The sequence below is a fragment of the Molothrus ater genome, unplaced genomic scaffold (assembly GCF_012460135.2).
Source record: "Molothrus ater isolate BHLD 08-10-18 breed brown headed cowbird unplaced genomic scaffold, BPBGC_Mater_1.1 matUn_MA240, whole genome shotgun sequence".
NCBI classification, from domain to species: Eukaryota; Metazoa; Chordata; class Aves; order Passeriformes; family Icteridae; genus Molothrus; species Molothrus ater.
The window spans coordinates 33178-54507 of record NW_023416754.1 but is presented as its reverse complement, the minus strand read 5'-3'; the positions used below and the strand labels follow the sequence as shown (position 1 = coordinate 54507).

At 61.4% G+C, this 21330-nt stretch overlaps 1 protein-coding gene across 1 annotated transcript; it reads left to right on the top strand.

The window, feature by feature from the left end:
* Positions 1 to 1564: 1564 nt before the first annotated feature.
* Positions 1565 to 7390, top strand: LOC118701328 (mucin-19-like). Its single transcript, XM_054518447.1, has 2 exons — positions 1565 to 2361; positions 3742 to 7390. Exons 1-2 carry the CDS (start codon positions 1824 to 1826, stop codon positions 5475 to 5477), a joined length of 2274 nt encoding a protein of 757 aa, XP_054374422.1. The 5' UTR covers positions 1565 to 1823; the 3' UTR covers positions 5478 to 7390.
* Positions 7391 to 21330: the final 13940 nt, after the last annotated feature.

The window sequence follows — 21330 nt, the reverse complement described above, 5'->3', positions numbered from 1 at the left end:
TTGGGCCAAATTTGGGGGATTGGGATTACAATGAATTAATGGGATTTGGGCCGGAATTAATGGGATTTGGGGCAAAATTAGGGATTTTCGGTTGGAATTAAAGGGATTTGGGGTAAAATTAGTGGGATTTGGGTCGCAATTAATGGGATTTGGGGCAAAATTAGGGATTTTCGGTTGGAATTAAAGGGATTTGAGCTGGAATTAATGGGATTTTGGTTGGAATTAATGGGATTTTGGTTGGAATTAATGGGATTGGAGATGGAATTAAAGGATTTGGGGTAGAATTAAGCGATTGGGGTTGGAAGTAATGAGATTTTGGTTGGAATTGGTGGGATTGGAGCTGGAATTAATGGGATTTCATCACAGAACCAACGAGCTTTGAGCCAGAATTGGGGGATTTGGGTCAGAATTAATGGGATTTGGGTCAGAATTAATGGGATTTTGGTTGGAATTAGTGGGATTTGGGTCGGAATTAGGGGATCTGACACAAAAATTTGTGGGATTTTGGTTGGAATTGGTGGGGTTTTGGCTGGAATTAATGGGGTTGGAGCCGGAATTTTGGGGGTTTTATCACGGATTTAATGAGCTTCAAACCAGAATTGGGGGATTTGATGCAGAATTAAGGGATTGGAGCCGGAATTAATGGGATTTAGGTTGGAATTCACGGGATTTGAGCCGGAATTTATGGGATTTGGGTCGGAATTTTGGGATTTTATCACAGAGCCAACGAGCTTTGAGCCAGAATTGGGGGATTTGGTACAGAGTGAGTGGGGTTTTGTTTGAAATCAGTGGGATTTTGGCTGGAATTAATGGGATTTGATACAGAATCGGTGGGATTTTGGTCGGAATGAAGGGATTCGGGGTAGGATTAAGGGATTTGTGTTGGAATGATGAGGTTTTTGTTGGAATTAAGGGATTTGATTGCTGAATTAATGGGGTTTGAGCTGGAATTAATTGGATTTGGGTCAGAATTAAGGGATCTGATACAAAATCAGGGGGATTGTGGTTGAGATTGGTGGATTTGAGCTGGAATTAAAGGGATTTGAGCTGGAATTAATGGGATTTGGGCCGGAATTAATGGGATTTTGGTTGGAATTAATGGGATTTGGGTTGGAATTTGGGCCAGAATTAATGGGATTTTGGTTGAGATTAATGGATTTGAGCTGGAATTAAAGGGATTTGAGCTGGAATTAATGGGATTTTGGTTGGAATTAGTGGGATTGGAGCTGGAATTAATGGGATTTTTGTTGAGATTGATGGATTCGGGCCGGAATTGATGGGATTTTGGTTGGAATTAGTGGGATTTGGGCCGGAATTGATGGGATTTTGGTTGGAATTAATGGGATTGGAGCTGGAATTAAAGGGATTTGAGCTGGAATTAATGGGATTTTGGTTGAGATTGATGGATTCGGGCCGGAATTGATGGGATTTTGGTTGGAATTAATGGGTTTGAGCCGGAATTGATGGGATTTTGGTTGGATTTAGTGGGATTCGGGCCGGAATTGATGGGATTTTGGTTGGAATTAATGGGATTGGAGCTGGAATTAAAGGGATTTGAGCTGGAATTAATGGGATTTTGGTTGCAATTAATGGGATTGGAGCTGGAATTAATGGGATTTTGGTTGAGATTGATGGATTCGGGCCGGAATTGATGGGATTTTGGTTGGAATTAGCGGGATTCGGGCTGGACCTGGGTGATTTTATCGCAGCACCAAGGAGCTTCGGCCCCGAATTAGGAGCGTTTGTGTCAGAACCTGGAGCCGGGCACGGAACCAACGCCTGACCCCTCCCCCTCCCCCCAGCCCCTCCCCCTCTCCTCCGCCATGCCCCGGCCCTGCTCCCCCCCTCCCCCCGCTCCTTCCTCCTCCTCCTCCTCCTCCTCCTCCTCCTCCTCCTCCTCCTCGTCCCCGCTGCTGCAGGTGGAGTTCCCGCAGGTGCCTCGGGCGCTGCTCTCGGGCCTCAACCGGCAGCGCCTGGAGGGGAAGCTCTGCGACGTCTCCATCCGCGTCCAGGGCCGCGAGTTCCGCGCGCACCGCGCCGTCCTGGCCGCGTCCTCGCCCTTCTTCCACGACCAGCTGCTGCTGAAGAACCTGGACTCCATCGAGCTGCCCGGCGCCATGGACCCCGCGGCCTTCGCGGGCGTCCTGGGCTGCGCCTACACCGGGCGGCTCTCGCTGTGCCGCGCCGAGCTGCTGGGGCTGCTGACCGTGGGCAGCGCGCTGCAGATGTGGCACATCGTGGACAAGTGCGCCGAGCTGCTGCGCGAGCCTTCGGCGTCGGCGTCTTCATCGTCGTCGTCATCGTCGTCGTCGTCGTCATTATCGTCATCGTCATCGCGCACGTGGGGAGGGGACATGGGGACAGGGGAGGGGGCGTGGGAGGGGACACAGGGACGGGGACACGGGGAGAGGAGAGGGGACACGGGGACAGGGGATGGAGGGACACAGGGACGGGGACACGGGAGGGGACACGGGGACATGGGGACACAGGAGGGGACACGGGGACACGGGAGGGGACACGGGGACATGGAGACACAGGAGGGGACACGGGGACACGGGAGGGGACACGGGGACATGGAGACACAGGAGGGGACACAGGGACGCGGGAGGGGACACGGGGACATGGAGACACAGGAGGGGACACGGGGACACGGGACAGGGGAGGGGGACAGGGGCAGGGGAGGGGACACGGGGAGGGGACATGGAGAGGGGACACGGGACAGGGACAGGGCATGGGGACATGGGGACAGGGACAGGGGAGGGGACAAGGACAGGAGATGGGGACATGGGGACATGGGGACACGGGGAGGGGACACAGGGAGGGCGACACGGGACAGGGGACAGGGACAAGGACAGGGGAGGGGACAGGGCATGGGGGCACGGGGACATGGGGACACGGGAGGGGACACAGGGAGGGGGACACGGGACAGGGGACGGGGACAGGGACGGGGACGGGGACAGGGGATGGGAACATGGGGCCAGGGGAGGGGACACGGGGAGGGGACACGGGGAGAGCAGAGGGGACACGGGGACATGGGAGGGGACACGGGCAGGGACAGGGGAGGGGGACACGGGGACATGGGAGGGGACACGGGCAGGGACAGGGGAGGGCGACGTGGGAACGGGGATGGGGACATGGGCAGGGGACATGGGGACAGGGGAGGGGGCGTGGGAGGGGACGCGGGCAGGGGACACGGGAGGGGGACATGGGGACAGGGCAGGGGACACGGGGAGGGGACAGGAGGAGGAGGAGGAGGAGGAGAGCGAGGAAGGTCCGTTCCCCCCGGATCCCATTCCCGAGGGGCCGTTCCCGGATCCCGGCCCCGTTTTGGCCCAAAACCGCCGCGTTTTGGTCAAGCGGCGCTGGCTGCAGCAGGACCTGGTGCTCACCTGCGAGGAGGATGAGGAGGAGCCCCCGGCGGGGGAGGAAAATTCGGGAATTGCGGGCGGGAATGGCGGGGAGGGGAGGGAAAATTCGGGAATGGGGTCCCGGGAAAATTCGGGGATGGGGTCACGGGAAAATTCGGGAATGGGAACCGGGAATGGCTGGGAAAATTCGGGAATGGGATCCGGGAGGAACCGGGAAATTCTGGGAATGGGGTGCCGGGGAAATTCGGGAATGGGGTTTGGGAATAGCCGGGAAAATTCGGGAATGGGATCCGGGAGGAGCCGGGCCTCCAGGGGCAGCGAGGGGATCCACGGAATTCCGCACGGAAATGAGGGGATTTCGCTCGGAAATGAGGAAATTTTGCTCGGAAACGCTGGAATGTCACAAAGAAACGAGGGAATTCTGCACGGAACCGAGGGAATCGTGCACAGACCGGCAGAATTTTGCGTGAAAACGAAGGAATTTTGCACAGAACCGGCAGAATTTTGCACGAAAACGAGGAAATTTTGACCGGAATCATAATTTCGCACGAGAACGAGGGAATTTTAACTGGAACCGCTGGAATTTTGCATGAGAACGAGGGAATTTTAACTGGAACCGCTGGAATTTCGCACGAGAACGAGGGAATTTTAACTGGAATCAGCCGAATTCCGCACGAAAGTTCGGGAATTTTGAGCAGAACCGCCAGAATTCGGGACGGAACCGGGGGAATTTTGATGGGAACCGGCGAAATTCCGCACGAAAATGAAAGAATTTTAACCGGAATCGGAGGAATTTCGCACAGAACTTTGGGAATTTCGCAGGAAAATTCGGGAATTTTGACCAAAACCGGCAGAATTCGGGAGGGAACCGCGGGAATTTCGCACAGAACCAGCGGAATTCCGCTCGAAAACGAGGAAATTTTCACCGGAATCAAAGGAATCCCGCACAAAATCTCGCAGAGAACGGGCAGAATCCGGCACGGAACCGAGGGAATTTTGACCGGGACCGGCGAAATTCCGCGCGAAAAGGAAGAAATCTCAACGGGAATGAAAGGAATCCCGCACGGAATTCCGCACAGAAGCTCGGGAATTTCGCAGGAGAATTCGGGAATCTTGGGCAGGACCGGCAGAATTCGGGACGGAACCGCGGGAATTCCGGAGGAAAACGCGGGAATTTCGATCAGAACGGGCAGAATTCCGCAGGAAAACGAGGGAATTTCGGGTAGAACCGGCAGAATTCGGGACGGAATCGCCGGAATTCCAGAGGAAAATGTGGGAATTTCGAGCAGAACCGGCAGAATTCGGGACGGAATTGCTGGAATTCCGGAGGAAAATGTGGGAATTTCGAGCAGAACCGGCAGAATTCGGGACGGAATCGCCGGAATTCCGGAGGAAAATGTGGGAATTTCGAGCAGAACCGGCAGAATTCGGGACGGAATTGCTGGAATTCCGGAGGGAAACGCCGGAATTTTGGGCAGAACGGGCAGAATTCCAGAGGAAACCGAGGGAATTTTGGGCAGAACTGGCAGAATTCGGGACGGAATTGCTGGAATTCCGGAGGAAAACGCCGGAATTTTGGGCAGAACGGGCAGAATTCGGGATGGAATCACCGGAATTCCGGAGGGAACCGCGGGAATTTTGGGCAGAACCGGCAGAATTCGGGACGGAACCGCCGGAATTCCGGAGGGAACCGCGGGAATCCCGCCCAGAAGCGCCCGGATCGCCGCCCCTGGCGCCGCCCGCAGAGCGGCCCGGGCCGGCCCCGCCCCCGGCCCCGCCCCCGGCCCCGCCCCGGCGTTACCTGGGCGCCAGGTGAGCGCGGGGAAGGCGGGCAAGGCCGGGCAGGTGTTCGTGTGCCACTGCGGGAAGGCGTTCTCGCACCGCAGCATGCGGCAGCGGCACGTGAACATGCACCTGGGGCTGCGGCCCTTCACCTGCGCCCTGTGCCGCAAGCGCTTCAAGATGAAACATCACCTGACGGAGCACATGAAAACGCACACGGGGCTGCGGCCCTACACCTGCCACACCTGCCACAGGTCCTTCATGTGGAGGGACAGCTTCGTCAGGCACCGGGGCGCCTGTGCGGGGACACCTGCCACACCTGAGTGACACACCTGGGACATGTGACACACCTGGGACACCTGAGTAACACACCTGGGACACCTGAGTGACACCTGTGATACCTGAGTGACACACCTGCCACACCTGAGTGACACACCTGTGACACTGTGTGACACACCTGTGACACCTGCCACACCTGAGTGACACACCTGGGACATGTGACACACCTGGGACACCTGAGTAACACACCTGGGACACCTGAGTGACACCTGTGATACCTGAGTGACACACCTGCCACACCTGAGTGACACACCTGTGACACCTGCCACACCTGCCACAGGTCCTTCATGTGGAGGGACAGCTTCGTCAGGCGCTGGGGCACCTGTGTGGGGACACCTGAGTGACACCTGGACACAGATAGTGTCACACCTGTCACACCTGGGCACACCTGAGTACAGATTCTGGCACACCTGAGTGACCCCTGTGACACCTGAGTGACACCTGAATACAGATACTGTCACACCTGTGACATCCGATACACCTGACTGACACCTGGGCACAGTCACACCTGGCACAGATACTGTCACACCTGTGACACCTGAGCGACACCTGGGTACAGGTATGGTCACACCTGGCACACCTGAGTGACACCTGGCACACCTGAGTGACACCTGAGTGACACCTGTGACACCTGAGTGACCCCTGAGGGACACCTGGGTGACACCTGAGGGACACCTGAGGGACACCTGGCACACCTGGACAGTTGAAGTCACACCTGGGGGCAGGTGATGTCACACCTGGGGGCAGGTGATGTCACACCTGGTGGGTTGGTGACATCACACCTGGTGGGCTGGACAGGTGAGGGGGGCGGGGACAGCTGCGTACGCCGGTGATGTCACACCCAGGTGAGCCTGGCTGTCACACACCTGGGTGATGTCACACCAGGCGGGGTCACGTCACACCTGGGCAGGAGGGGGGGTGTGGGCAGGTGACGTCATGGCCAGGTGAGCTGGTGACGTCACACCTGGGTGGGTGGGTGATGTCATAATCAGGTGACGTCACACCTGGTGGGGGTGGTGGAGAGGTGATGTCACACCTGGGCAGGTGACGTCATCCCTAGGTGAGCTGGTGACGTCACACCTGGATGGGTGGGTGATGTCATAACCAGGTGACGACACACCTGGATAACTGGGTCCCACCCACACCTGGGCACCTGGAACCCTCACACCTGGAACCCCAAAAACACCTGGATCCCCAAAAACACCTGGAACCCCAAAAACACCTGGAACCCCAAAAACACCTGGATCCACAGAGGAACCCCGGGAACTGCTCTGGGGACACCCCCAAAAACACCTGGAAATGCCACAGGGACACCTGAACCTCCCTCAAGGACACCTGGGACACCCCCAAAATACCTGGAACCCTCCAAAAAACACCTGGGACACCCCCAAAACCACCTGGAAACGCCACATGGACACCTGGGACACCCCAAAACCCACCTGGACCCACCCAGGAACACCTGGAACTGCCCCAGGGACACCTGAAACCCTCCCAGGAACACCTGGATGCCTCCTGAGCACACCTGGAGCCCTCAGGAACACCTGGGACACCCCAAAAACACCTGGGACACCCCAAACTCACCTGCACCATCCAAAAACAACCTGGGCACACCCAGGAACACCTGGGACACCCCAAAAACTCACCCGGACTCACTCAAAATATACCTGGGACCCCCCAATCTCACCTGGACACCCCAAAATCCACCTGGGACCCCCAAAAAACCCCTGGATCCACCCAGGAACACCTGGACACCCCAGACCCCACCTGGGACCCCCAAAATCCCACCTGGCCCCTCCCCTGTGATGTCACAGGTGTGTCCGTGCCCCGCCCCCCTCGGGACATTGTAATTTTGGGACAATTTGTGGCGATTTTTGGTTTCCGTTGATAAAAATCAAACAGAGGGCGTGGCCAAAGCTCATTTGGGGGTGGGGCTTCGGGAGGGGGTGGGGCCAGAAGGCAGAACTGGGAATTGGGAGGGGCGGGGCCTGAAGGGGTGGGGACCAACACCTGGAAGGTCGTCCTGACCCCTCCCCCTCTTCCCTGGGACACCCCTCCCCCTCCCCGTGGGGCCAGGCTGGCTCCACCCCCGAGCCTGTCAATCAATGCCGATCAGACTTGTAGCCACGCCCACAGTGGGGCGGGGCCCCGTGGGGCAGCCAATGGGGAGAGGAAGGGGCGTGGCCTGTGAGTTCAGGAAGGGGTGGGCAATGAATGGGGTGTGGAAAAGGGCGGGGCCTGGAGGGAAATGAATGAATGAAGTGTGGAGAAAGGGGCGTGGTCTGGGGGACATGAATGATGTGTGGGGAAAATGGGTGGGGCCCAGGGACTGGCGGCCAATAGGAAGAGGAGGGGAGTGGCCTGGGAGTGCAGGAAGGGGCGGGCAATGAATGGGGTGTGGAAAGGGGCGGGGCCTGGAGGGAAATGAATGAAGTGTGAGAGAGGGGCGGGGTCGGCAGAGGAATGAATGACGTGCAGGAAAGGGGCGGGGCCTGGGGGACATGAATGATGTGTGGGAAAGGGGCGGGGCCTGGAGGGGAATGAATGAATGACGCGTGGGAAAGGAGTCAGGTCTGGAGGGAAATGAATGATGTGCGGGAAAATGGGCGGGGCCCAGGGGGCGGTGGCCAATGGGAAGGGCGTGGGCGTGGCCTGGCACTGGAGGCGGTAACTCATGTTTGGGGTCCGGTGTTCATGATTTCTTATCTTATCTTCTTCTTATCTTATCTTCTTATCTTCGTTACAATCCGCAGCCTGTCATTGACCAGGCACAAAATGGCGACAGTCCCTCGTCACAAGGCCCTTTGAGACTAAAGTGTCCAACTGAGAGCTGACACCTGGGTTATTTCCCCTTTTAACCCAATCGCTGATCCCACAGAGCCCCCAACGGGGAATTCTCTGCCCAATTACAAAACGCCACCCAAACCCATGGAGAAGAAGGAGGAAGCAGCACAAAGAAGAAACCCAGGACCACGCCCTGTGCCCTCCATCTTGCTGCCATCCACAACACCCTAAAAATCCCAAAACCTCAATTTCTCACCCAGTGATGCACCTGCACCGCTCTCTATCACCTATTTCACACTTTTGTGGGTTCCGGTCTATCCTGAAGTCTGGGAAAATTCCTCCACGCATGAGGGTCAGAGTCAGTGCTGCCCTGGGGGCCAGGGCACCCCGGAGCAGACACAGCAAGATCCCCTGCGGTGCCCGGGGTTTGCGATTAAACCGAGAGCCCCTGCTGTTTGCCTTTTGCACGTCTGGGGTCTGGAAACTGAACCATCACAACCCCACCTGCCCCGGGGATCGTGACATAAACTGGGGTCAAGGACAGGATTTCTGTCCAGAGAGAAGGGGTCCTGTGGGAGCCCGAGTGAGGGATGCGGGTCTGCAGGGCTGCCCGCAGCTGGAGCTGACAGATGTGGGCACAGCTCTGTCACCCATGACCCTGAGCAGCTGTGACACCTTGGAAACCATGAACTGCACTTTGAAGAGCCACATGGGGAGTCCCACGTCCCTCATTTCTGCTCTTACGGTGGCGCCCAGTGTGGGGCACCGTTAGTCAGAGTCTGAGTGAGGGATGCGGGTGTCCAGGCCTGCCTGCAGCTGGAGCTGACAGCTGTAAGTGCAGCCTCTGTCAGCCATGACCCTGGGCAGCTGTAACACCTTGGATGGAATAAACTGCACTTTGAAGAGCTGCCTGAAGTCCTGCATCCTTCAATCTGGCTCTTACGGTGGCACCCAACGTGGGGCGCCACCATTAGTAACAGTCTGAATGAGGGATGTGGAACTCCAGGGCTGCCCGCAGCTGGAGCTGAAAGCTGTAGGTGCAGCCTCTGTCGGCCATGACCCCGGAATGCTGTAACACCTTGGATGTAATGAACTGCACTTTGAAGAGCGACATGGAGTGCCACATCCCTCATTTCCGCTCTTACGGTGACGCCCAACGTGCGGCACCATTACTAACGGCCTGAGTGAGGGATGTGGAACTCCAGGGCTGCCCGCAGCTGGAGCTGACAGATGTGGGCACAGCTCTGTCACCCATGACCATGGGCAGCTGTAACACCTTGGATGGAATGAACTGCACTTTGAAGAGGCACATGGAGTCCTGCATCTCTCATTTCCGCTCTTACGGTGGCGCCCAATGTGGGGCACCGTTAGTCAGAGTCTGAGTGAGGGATGTGGAACTCCAGGGCTGCCTGCAGCTGGAGCTGACAGCTGTGGGCACACAGCTGTGGGTTGCAGTTGCCCACAACCCTGGAATGCTGTAACCTCTTGGATGTAATGAACTGCACTTTGAAGAGCCACATGGAGTCCCACATCCCTCATTTCTGCTCTTACGGTGGCGCCCAACGTGGGGCATCACCATTAGTAACAGTCTGAGTGAGGGATGCAGGTGTCCAGGGCTGCCTGCAGCTGGAGCTGACAGATGTGGGCACAGCTCTGTCACCCATGACCCTGGGCAGCTGTGACACCTTGGAAACCATGAACTGCACTTTGAAGAGCCACATGGAGTCCTGCATCTCTCATTTCCGCTCTTACGGTGGCGCCCAACATGGGGCACTGTTAGTGAGAGCCTGAGTGAGGGATGCAGGTGTCCAGGGCTGCCTGCAGCTGGAGCTGACAGCTGTGGGCACAGCTCTGTCAGCCATGACCCTGGGCAGCTGTAACACCTTGGAAACAGTGAACTGCACTTTGAAGAGCCACATGGGGAGTCCCACGTCCCTCATTTCCGCTCTTATGGTGGTGCCCAACGTGGGGCCCCATCAGTAAGAGCCTGAGTGAGGGATGCGGGTCTCCAGGCCTGCCTGCAGCTGGAGCTGACAGCTGTAGGTGCGGCCTCTGTCACCCATGACCCCTGGGCAGCTGTAACACCTTGGATGTAATCAACTGCACTTTGAAGAGGCACATGGAATCCTGCATCCTTCAATCTGGCTCTTACGGTGGCGCCCAACGTGAGGCACTGTTAGTCAGAGCCTGAGTGAGGGATGTGAAACTCCAGGCCTGCCTGCAGCTGGAGCTGACAGATGTGGGCACAGCTCTGTCACCCATGACCCCGGGGCAGCTGTAACACCTTGGATGGAATGAACTGCACTTTGAAGAGGCACATGGAATCCCACATCCCTCATTCAGGCTCTTACAGTGGCACCCAACGTGAGGCACTGTTAGAGCCTGAGTGAGGGATGTGGAACTCCAGGCCTTCCTGCAGCTGGAGCTGACAGATGTGGGCACAGCTCTGTCATCCATGACCCTGGGCAGCTGTAACACCTTGGAAACAATGAACTGCACTTTGAAGAGGCCACATGGGGAGTCCTGTGTCCCTCATTTCCACTCTTACGGTGGCGCCCAACGTGGGGCATCACCATTAGTAACAGCCTGACTGAGGGATGCGGGTGTCCAGGCCTGCCCGCAGCTGGAGCTGACAGCTGTGGGCACAGCTCTGTCAGCCATGACCCTGGGCAGCTGTAACACCTTGGATGTAATAAACTGCATTTTGTAGAGCCGCCTGGAGTCCCGCATCTCTCATTTAGGCTCTTACACGCCCTCATCCACATCTGAGACAGAAGGGTCCCCCCGGGAACGCCGAGAGCCACAAAACCCAGACCTGCGCCAAATCGCGTGAAACGTTTTCCACTGCACCAGCAGTGATCCCACGTCCATCGTGCAATCATCAAAAAGAGCTTGGCCTCCCAGGAGAGGCCACGCCTCCCTAGGGAATGGCTCTGCAGGGTTGGAAAAAACCCCCTCGCTCTCTGGCCCACAGAAACAATCTCTCAAAATCACTCCAGGAAACGGAAACCCGTTTCCGCTCCAGGAGACCCTTCCAGAGGCCCAAAACCAGAGACTCCTCCATGAACCCCCCGGGATTTGCCGTTATCACAAGAGCGGCAGCCGAAGTGCCAAAGGGCTCAGAGTCACCGCGCCAAAACACGGAGGGGGAGTTAAACCATTGGACCTCACCCATGGCTGTTCCACGCATGGCGGCCGCCAGATGTTGCTACGGGACGGGAAATAACACGATGATAACGCTCCCAAGGTAAAAAAGAACACTTTTAATTTCCGACTAAAAAAGAACACTTTTAATTTCTGACTCCAACGTTTATAGATTTCCGGAAGTCACGGTGGATTGGAGGGTGACAGTGCCGCCTCTCCAATGGCACTGGGCAATCCAGCAGTCCATGAATGCAAAACAAAAAGTTACTTACTTAAAGTGTGTGAGGAAGTTCCTAACAAGAATGTAAACATCAGAAGGCTGACAAAAAGTTAAAAAATCAGGGTGATAGTGCATTGTATCGTCCTTATCCCCTGTTAATGGGCCCATCAATGCCTTGCCCGTGACTCAGAGGTGACTCCCACCAGCGGCCATTTCCATTTGATGGGCAGTCAGGGACCAATCATGACTCAGAACCACATCAGCCATTGGGAGATGCCCCGCCCAGGGGGAGGAGCTGAGCATCCCCACCTGGATATCACCTGGGCTTTGGCACAGAACAGGCAGCCCTGGTTCCCAGAGGACAAGAGCTGCCAGATCTTTAATTAATTAATTAAGAATCTGACAAGATCCTTAATTAATTAATAGGCTGCACGGTGCACACGTGAACGGAGAGATTATATTGCACCAACCAGCAGCTACAAGGAATCATCGATAACCAATATCAGTATCAGATACCGTGCCAAATCGCTGGTGATCAATAACAATGTGCAAAATGCAACACAAAAGTGCAAAATGCAACACAAAAGTGCAAAATGCAACACAAAAGTGCAAAAGCCAATGCAGAATTGCAGAAGCCAATTATAAAACTGCAATTCCTGGCCTGGCTCTGCTGCGCAGTGGAAAGCTGGACGCTCTTGAGGGGACTCATTCACCCCTGTCCCCGAGTGTCCCCCCTGAGTGTCCCCAGTGACGTCACCCCAGGAACTCCCAGCAGGATTTGGGACAGTATCATGGAAAATTCCCAGGAAATTCCCCAAATCTGCCTCAAAGACTGCACGGGGAGGGCACTGGTGACAGCAGCGATGTCCCCAATGATGTCACTGCCGTGATGACGTCGCAGCAGTGACGTCACTGTCCTGAAGCAGCCTTGGGATGGCCTCGATGGCTTTTTGGCACCGCTCGGCCACCGCGCGGCTGCCAGGGCCATCAGAGCCACCACGACCATCACAGGGACTCAAGAGGAGGTCGTGGATGTCCCCAAGTGTCCCCAGCAGGTGATCCTCGGCCAGGCGGGCGTTGGCCTCCCACAGCCGCTCGGCCTCGGCCACCTTGGCCGCCAAATCCTCGGGGATATCAAAGAATCCCTCATTTGTCCCCTTCAGGGCAGCCTCGATGTCCCCAACCCTGCGCTCCAGCTCCTCGGGGAAGGCGGTGGCTCCGTCACACGCGGCCACCAAGCGCTCCAGCAGCCCCAGGGCCGCCTCCAGCCGCTGTCTCTCCATGGTGGCCCTGGTGGCCTCGCTGGCAGCCATCCTGACCTCTCTCCTCTCCCAGGCTTCACGCCCGGCCACCACCTCGGCCCCCTCCTCCCTGCCCAGGGCCTGACCCAGCTCCCCCATGTGTTCCTGGGCTGTCCCATCACGGGCAGCCTCGGCCTGCAGCTCCCTGGCCCGGGCGGTGTTGGTGCCCTCCCTGTCGGCCGCCTCGGTGGCCAAATCCCTGCAGGTGCGGCGGAGCTCGGTGGCTTTCTTGGCCAGCTGGGCCCAGCTGTTCACAAGCGCAGACACCGACCTGTGCCACTTCCTGGCTGCCATTGTCACATGGCCCCAGGTGCTCCATGAGGTGCTCTCCCAGGCAGCCAGGGCCCGGCTGAGGGAGGTGACAGCGTCACCACCATCAGACGTGACATTGCGGCGCCACCAGGTGCCCTCAGTGCAGTACAGGGTGACCCGGAGGCTCTCAGTGAAGGTCACCAGGTCCCAGTACAGTTCCACTGCGGACACAAGCTTCATCTCGTCCCACCTGGGCAGGGTGGCCAGCAGCTCGCCCAGGGTGGCCACCACGGTGACCTGTGGCTGCAGCAGGCCCGGGGACAGCTGGGGAGGGGACAGGGGAGGTGTCAGGGACCTGGTGGCACCACAGGGGTGGTGTCCTGGGCTGGCCCCTGCCCCCGAGGGGTCCCCTCTGTCCCCTCCGTCCCTTTGTCAGCCTCTTGTTCCCCCTGCCCCCCCGCCCCTCCCCTCGGAGCCCCGCCCAGCCCCGCCCCTCTGCTGTCCCCTCTGCCACCCCCAACCCCCACCATGGCCGCCCCCTCCCCCACTGCCCCCTGCCCCCCCCCGTTTCCCCTCCCCCTCGCTGTCCCCTCCCCCCTTCCTGCCACCCCCTCCCGTCCCTCCCATCCCCCACTGCCCCTTCCCCACCCCCCATGCCCCCTGTCCCCCGAGTGTCCCCTCTGTCCCCTCTCCCCACCGTGCCCCCCATCGCACCTCTTGGGGCTCCAGGCTCACTGGGGAGATCTTGGGGACGCTCCAGGGACACTCTGGGACTTGGAGGAGCCTCGGGATGTCCTCGGTGGCTCTTTGGCACCGCTCGGCCACCCCATGGGCACTGGGGCGGGTGGGATCACCATTGAAATAGAAGCCGATGATGTCCCCAAGTGTCCCCAGCAGGTGATCCTTGGCCAGGCGGGCGTTGGCCTCCCACAGCCGCTCGGCCTCGGCCACCTTGGCCACCAAATCCGCAGGGATATCAGGGGACTCCTCATTTGTCCCCTTCAGGGCAGCCTCGATGTCCCCAACCCTGCGCTGCAGCTCCCGGGGGAAGGCGGTGGCTCCGTCACACGCGGCCACCAAGCGCTCCAGCAGCCCCAGGGCCTCCTCCACCTGCTGTCTCTCCATGGTGGCCCTGGTGGCCTCCCTGGCAGCCATCCTGACCTCTCTCCTCTCCTGGGCTTCATAGTCCCCCTCCTCCCTGCCCAGGGCCCGACCCAGCTCCCCCATGTTTTCCTGAGCTTTCCTAACAACGGCATCGATTTCCAGCAGGTCCCTGACCCCTCCGATGTGGATGGCCTCCAATTCGGCCGCCTCAGCGGCCACCGCCCTGCAGGTGTTGCGGAGCTCGGTGGCTTTCTTGGCCAGCTGGGCCCAGCTGTTCACAAGCACAGCCACCGACCGCTGCCACTTGCTGGCTGCCATTGTCACACGGTCCCAGGTGATCCCTGGGGTGCTCTCCCAGGCAGCCAGGGCCCGGCTCAGGGAGGTGACAGGGCCATCATCATTGGAGGTGACATTGCGGCGCCACCAGCTGTCATCAATGCGGTACAGGGTGACCCGGAGCTCATTGGTGAATTCCTCCAGGACCCAGTAAAGGCTCCCTGGGGACATGAACGCCAGCATCTCCTCATCCACCCTGGGCAGGGCGGCCAGCAGCCCGCCCAGGGTGGCCACCACGGTGACCTGTGGCTGCAGCAGGGCCGGGGACAGCTGGGGAGGGAACAGGGGAGGTGTCAGGGACCTGGTGGCACTTGTGGTGTCGTGGGCTGGCCCCTGCCCCCGAGGGGTCCCCTCTGTCCCCTCTGTCCCTTTGTCAGCCTCTTGTTCCCTCTGGCCCATGGCCCCTCCCCTCGGAGCCCCGCCCAGCCCCGCCCCTCTGCTGTCCCCTCTGCCACCCCCACCACCCCCCGTGTCCCCCCTAGACCCCACTGCTCCCTCCTCTCCCCCCACAGTGCTCCCTCTCTCCCGGCCTCCCCCCCCCGCCCCCATTGAACCTCTTGGAGCTCCACACTCACTGGGGACACCTTGGGGACACCTTGGGGACGCTCTCGGGGTCGAAGGAGCCTCGGGATGTCCTCGATGGCTCTTTGGCACCGCTCGGCCACCCCATGGCCGCTGAGGCTGACAGGTTCATCATAGATATAGACCTTGCAGATGTAGTGACGTGTCCCCTCCAGGTGATCCTTGGCCAGGCGGGTGCTGGCCTCCCACAGCCGCTCGGCCACGGCCACCTTGGCCACCAAGGCCTCAGGGATATCAGGGGACTCCTCATTTGTCTCCTTCAGGGCAGCCTCGATGTCCCCAACCCTGCGCTGCAGCTCCCGGGTGAAGGCGGTGGCTCCGTCACACGCGGCCACCAAGCGCTCCAGCAGCCCCAGGGCCGCCTCCAGCCGCTGTCTCCTTCTGCTTGCCGTAGTGGCCAGGCTGGCAGCCACCCTGGCCTCTCTCCTCACCCAGGCTTCACGCCCGGCCACCACCTCGGCCCCCTCCTCCCTGCCCAGGGCCTGACCCAGCTCCCCCATGTGTTCCTGAGCTGTCCCATCATGGGCGGCCTCGGCCTGCAGCTCCCTGGCCCAGGCGGTGTTGGTGGCCACCTTGTGAGTCACCTCAGTGACTGTCACCCTGCAGGCATCGCGGAGCTTGGTGGCTTTCCTGGCCTGGTCGGCCCAGATGCGAACACGCCAATCCACCGCCTCCTGCCACTCCCTGGCCGCCAGTCTCACATGGAACCAGGTGGTCCATGGGGTGCTCCTGTAGGCGGCCAGGGCCCGGCTCAGGGACGTGGGAGGTTCAACCTGAGAGGTGCCATTGCGGCGGTACCAGGCTTCATCAATGCCATAGGGAGTGCAGTCGAACACCTCGGTGAAGCCCAACAGTTCACTGTACAGGCACCTTTGGGACTCGAGCAGCATCATCATCTCCTTGTCCCGCCTGGGCAGGGTGGCCAGCAGCTCGCCCAGGGTGGCCACCACGGTGACCTGTGGCTGCAGCAGGGCCGGGGACAGCTGGGGAGGGGACAGGGGAGGTGTCAGGGACCTGGTGGCACTTGTGGTGTCCTGGGCTGGCCCCTGCCCCCGAGGGGTCCCCTCTGTCCCCTCCGTCCCTCTGTCAGTCAGCTCCTCTTTCTGCCAGCCCCCGTCTCTCCCCTCGGAGCCCCTCCCAGCCCCTGCCCCTCTGCTGTCCCCTCTGCCACCACTGCCACCCCCCGTGTCCCCTCCCCGCCGTGTCCCCCCCATTCCCCACTGCACCCTCCTCCCCCTTTCCCCTCCCTCCCTCTGTCACCGCCCCCCTTCTGCACCCTCCCTCCTGTCCCCTGTGCAACCTCCTGACCCCTCCCACCCCCCCTGTGTCCTCTCCATCCCCCACTGTCCTCTCCCCGCTTCTGTCCCCTCTGTCCCCATCTCCCTCGCCCCCCCCACCATCGCACCTCTTGGAGCTCCGTGCTCACTGGGGACGCCCTGGGGACGCTCTGGGGTCGCTCCGGGGGTTGAAGGAGCCTTGGGCTGTCCTCGGTGGCTCTTTGGCACCGCTCGGCCTCCCCACAGGCACTGGGGCTGGTGGGGCCACCAGTGAAGCAGAGCTTGATGGCGCCTGGAACTGCCCCCAGCAGGTGATCCTTGGCCAGGCGGGCGCTGGCCTCCCACAGCCGCTCGGCCTCGGCCACCTTGGCCACCAAGGCCTCGGGGACATCGGGGGACGCCTCATTTGTCCCCTCCACGGTGACCTCGATGTCCCCAACCCTGCGCTGCAGCTCCCGGGGGAAGGCGGTGGCTTCGTCACACGCGGCCACCAAGCGCTCCAGCAGCCCCAGGGCCGCCTCCAGCCGCTGTCTCTCCATGGTGGCCCTGGTGGCCTCGCTGGCAGCCACCCAGGCCTCTATCCTCTCCTTGAGTTTATAGGTGTGCTCCTCCCCGCCCAGGGCCTGTCCCAGCTCCCCCAGGTTTTCCAGAGCTCTCCCATAAATGGCAGCGTTGCGCTGCCGCTCCCTGGCCCGGGCCGCCCTGTCAAGCGCCTCAGCGGCCGCTTCAATGCCAGAGTTGCGGAGCTTGGTGGCTGCCCTGGCCAGTCGGGCCCAGCTGTTCACCAGCACGGCCACCAACCCCTGCCACTCGCTGGCTGCCATTGTCACGCGGTTCTGGGGGGTCCCTGGGGTGCTCCTGCAGGCGTCCAGGGCCCAGCTCAGGGAGGTGAGAGGGTCACCATCATGGGAGGTGACATTGCGGCGCCACCAGGTGCCCTCAGTGCAGTACAGGGTGACCCGGAGGCTCTCAGTGAAGGTCACCAGGTCCCAGTACAGTTCCACTGCGGACACAAGCTTCATCTCGTCCCGCCTGGGCAGGGTGGCCAGCAGCTCGCCCAGGGTGGCCACCACGGTGACCTGTGGCTGCAGCAGGCCCGGGGACAGCTGGGGAGGGGACACGGGAGGTGTCAGGGACCTGGTGGCACCACAGGGGTGGTGTCCTGGGCTGGCCCCTGCCCCCGAGGGGTCCCCTCTGTCCCCTCCGTCCCTTTGTCAGCCTCTTGTTCCCCCTGCCCCCCCGCCCCTCCCCTCGGAGCCCCGCCCAGCCCCGCCCCTCTGCTGTCCCCTCTGCCACCCCCAACCCCCACCATGGCCGCCCCCTCCCCCACTGCCCCCTGCCCCTCCCGTTTCCCCTCCCCCTCTCTGTCCCCTCCCCCCTTCCTGCCACCCCCTCCCGTCCCTCCCATCCCCCACTGCCCCTTCCCCACCCCCCATGCCCCCTGTTCCCCGAGTGTCCCCTCTGTCCCCTCTCCCCACCGTGCCCCCCATCGCACCTCTTGGGGCTCCAGGCTCACTGGGGAGATCTTGGGGACGCTCTGGGGACACTCTGGGACTTGGAGGAGCCTCGGGATGTCCTCGGTGGCTCTTTGGCACCGCTCGGCCACCCCATGGGCACTGGGGCGGGTGGGATCACCATTGAAATAGAAGCCGATGATGTCCCCAAGTGTCCCCAGCAGGTGATCCTTGGCCAGGCGGGCGTTGGCCTCCCACAGCCGCTCGGCCTCGGCCACCTTGGCCACCAAATCCGCAGGGATATCAGGGGACTCCTCATTTGTCCCCTTCAGGGCAGCCTCGATGTCCCCAACCCTGCGCTGCAGCTCCCGGGGGAAGGCGGTGGCTTCGTCACACGCGGCCACCAAGCGCTCCAGCAGCCCCAGGGCCGCCTCCAGCCGCTGTCTCTCCATGGTGGCCCTGGTGGCCTCGCTGGCAGCCATGCTGACCTCTCTCCTCTCCCAGGCTTCACGCCCGGCCACCACCTCGGCCCCCTCCTCCCTGCCCAGGGCCTGACCCAGCTCCCCCATGTGTTCCTGAGCTGTCCCATCACGGGCAGCCTCGGCCTGCACCTCCCTGGCCCGGGCGGTGTTGGTGCCCTCCCTGTCGGCCGCCTCGGTGGCCAAATCCCTGCAGGTGCGGCGGAGCTCGGTGGCTTTCTTGGCCAGCTGGGCCCAGCTGTTCACAAGCGCAGACACCGACTGCTGCCACTTCCTGGCTGCCATTGTCACACGGTCCCAGGTGGTCCCTGGGGTGCTCCTGCAGGCGGCCAGGGCCTGGCTCAGGGAGGTGAGAGGGTCATCACCATCGGAGGTGACATTGCAGCGCCACCAGGTGCCCTCAGTGCAGTACAGGGTGACCCGGAGGTTCCTGGTGAAGTCCTCCAGGTCCCGGTACAGGCTCACTGCGGACTCAGGCAGCAGCATCTCCTCGTCCCGCCTGGGCAGGGTGGCCAGCAGCTCGCCCAGGGTGGCCACCACGGTGACCTGTGGCTGCAGCAGGGCCGGGGACAGCTGGGGAGGGGACAGGGGAGGTGTCAGGGACCTGGTGGCACTTGTGGTGTCCTGGGCTGGCCCCTGCCCCCGAGGGGTCCCCTCTGTCCCCTCCGTCCCTTTGTCAGCCTCTTGTTCCCCCTGCCCCCCCGCCCCTCCCCTCGGAGCCCCGCCCAGCCCCGCCCCCCTTCCCCCCCCACCCCCCGTGTCTCCTCCCCATTGTGTCCATCTCATCCCCCCCCGCCCCCTCCCCCCCCGTGTCCCCTCCCCCCTTCCTGCCCCACCCTCCAGTCCCCTTTGTCCCCTCTGTCCCCCCTTCCCCCCTGTCCCACCTCTTGGAGCTCCGTGCTCACTGGGGACACCCTGGGGAGACCTTGGGGACGCTCCGGGGGTTGAAGGAGCCTTGGGATGTCCTCGGTGGCTCTTTGGCACCGCTCGGCCACCCCACGGGCACTGGGGCAGGCGGGGCCACCAGTGAACCAGAGTTTGATGGCGCCTGGCAATGTCCTCACCAAGTGAGCCACGGCTTGGCGGGCACTGGCCTCCCACAGCCGCTCGGCCTCGGCCACCTTGGCCACCAAGGCCTCGGGGACAATGGAGGACTCCTTCTTTCTCCCCACCACGGTGTCCTCCATCTCCCACAGCAGGCATGACAGCTTCCAGGGGAAGGCGGTGGCTCCGTCACACGCGGCCACCAAGCGCTCCAGCAGCCCCAGGGCCGCCTCCAGCCGCTGTCTCTCCATGGTGGCCCTGGTGGCCTCGGTGGCAGCCACCCCGGCCTGTATCCTCACCAAGGCTTCATACCTGGCCGTCTCAGCGGCCACCTCCGTGCAGGTGTTGCGGAGCTCGGTGGCTTTCTTGGTCAGCTCGGCCCACCTCTCCATGAGCCTTCTTGGTGACGTGTCCCATGTGGAGAACCGCCATGGCAGAGGCTTCTGGGAGCTCCCTTGGGTGCTGCCATGGGTGGCCAGGGCCTGGCTCAGCAAGGTCAGAGGGTTAATACAATCACTGGTGACATTCCAGTACCGCCAGGTGTCATCGGTGCGGTACAGGGTGGCCCGGAGTTCCCTGGTGAATTCCTCCGTGTCCCGGGACAGGCTCGCTGCAGACCCGAGCAGCGTCTCGTTCTCCCTGGGCAGGGTGGCCAGCAGCTGGCCCAGGGTGGCCACAGCGCTGTCCTGCGGCTGCAGCAGGGCCGGGGACAGCTGGGGAGGGGACACGGGAGCTGTCAGGGACCTGGTGGCAGCTGCGGCCTGCTGGCCTGGCCCCTGTGCCCTCCTGGGGCGCCCTTTGTCCCCTCCCTGGAGGGCTCTGCTGTCCCCTGTGTGCCTTTGTCACCCCCGTGTCCCCTCTGCCACCGCCTGCCGCCTCCTGTTGTCCCCCCGCACCTCTCTGTCACCTCGCCCCTTCCTCCTCTGCCCTCCTGTCCCCTTTGCGACGCCCTCTGTCCCTCCCGCCACCCCCGTGTCCCCTCTGTCACCCCCGTGTCCCCTCCGTTCCCCACTGCCTTTTGTCACCCCCCACCCCCGTGTCCCTCCCGTCACCCCCGTGTCCCCTCTGTCACCCACTGCCTTTTGTCACCCCCCGAGTCCCCTCTGTCACCCCCGTGTCCCCTCTGTCACCCACTGCCTTTTGTCACCCCCCGAGTCCCCTCTGTCACCCCCGTGTCCCCTCCGTCACCCCCGTGTCCCCTCTGTCACCCACTGCCTTTTGTCACCCCCCGAGTCCCCTCTGTCACCCCCGTGTCCCCTCCGTCACCCCCGTGTCCCCTCTGTCACCCACTGCCTTTTGTCACCCCCCGAGTCCCCTCTGTCACCCCCGTGTCCCCTCTGTCACCCCCGTGTTCCCTCCATTCCTCACTGCCTTTTGTCACCCCCCCCCCGTGTCCCCTCTGTCACCCCCGTGTCCCCTCCGTCACCCACTGCCTTTTGTCACCCCCCCCCCCGTGTCCCCCCCATCACCCCCGTGTCCCCTCCGTCCCCCACTGCCTTTTGTCACCCCCCCATGTCCCCTCCGTCACCCCCGTGTCCCCTCCATTCCCCACTGCCTTTTGTCACCCCCCCATGTCCCCTCCGTCACCCCCGTGTCCCCTCCATTCCCCACTGCCTTTTGTCACCCCCCCGTGTCCCCTCCGTCACCCCCGTGTCCCCTCCATTCCCCACTGCCTTTTGTCATCCCCCCGTGTCCCCTCCATCACCCCCGTGTCCCCTCCGTCCCCTCCCCGCCCACCACTCCGGGGCTGTCGCACCTCGAGGGGCTCCATGGCACCTGGGGACGCTCCAGGGATGCTCCGGGGATGCCTTGGGGACGCTCTGGGGACACTCCGGGGACACTCTGGGGACGCTCCAGGTGACGAACA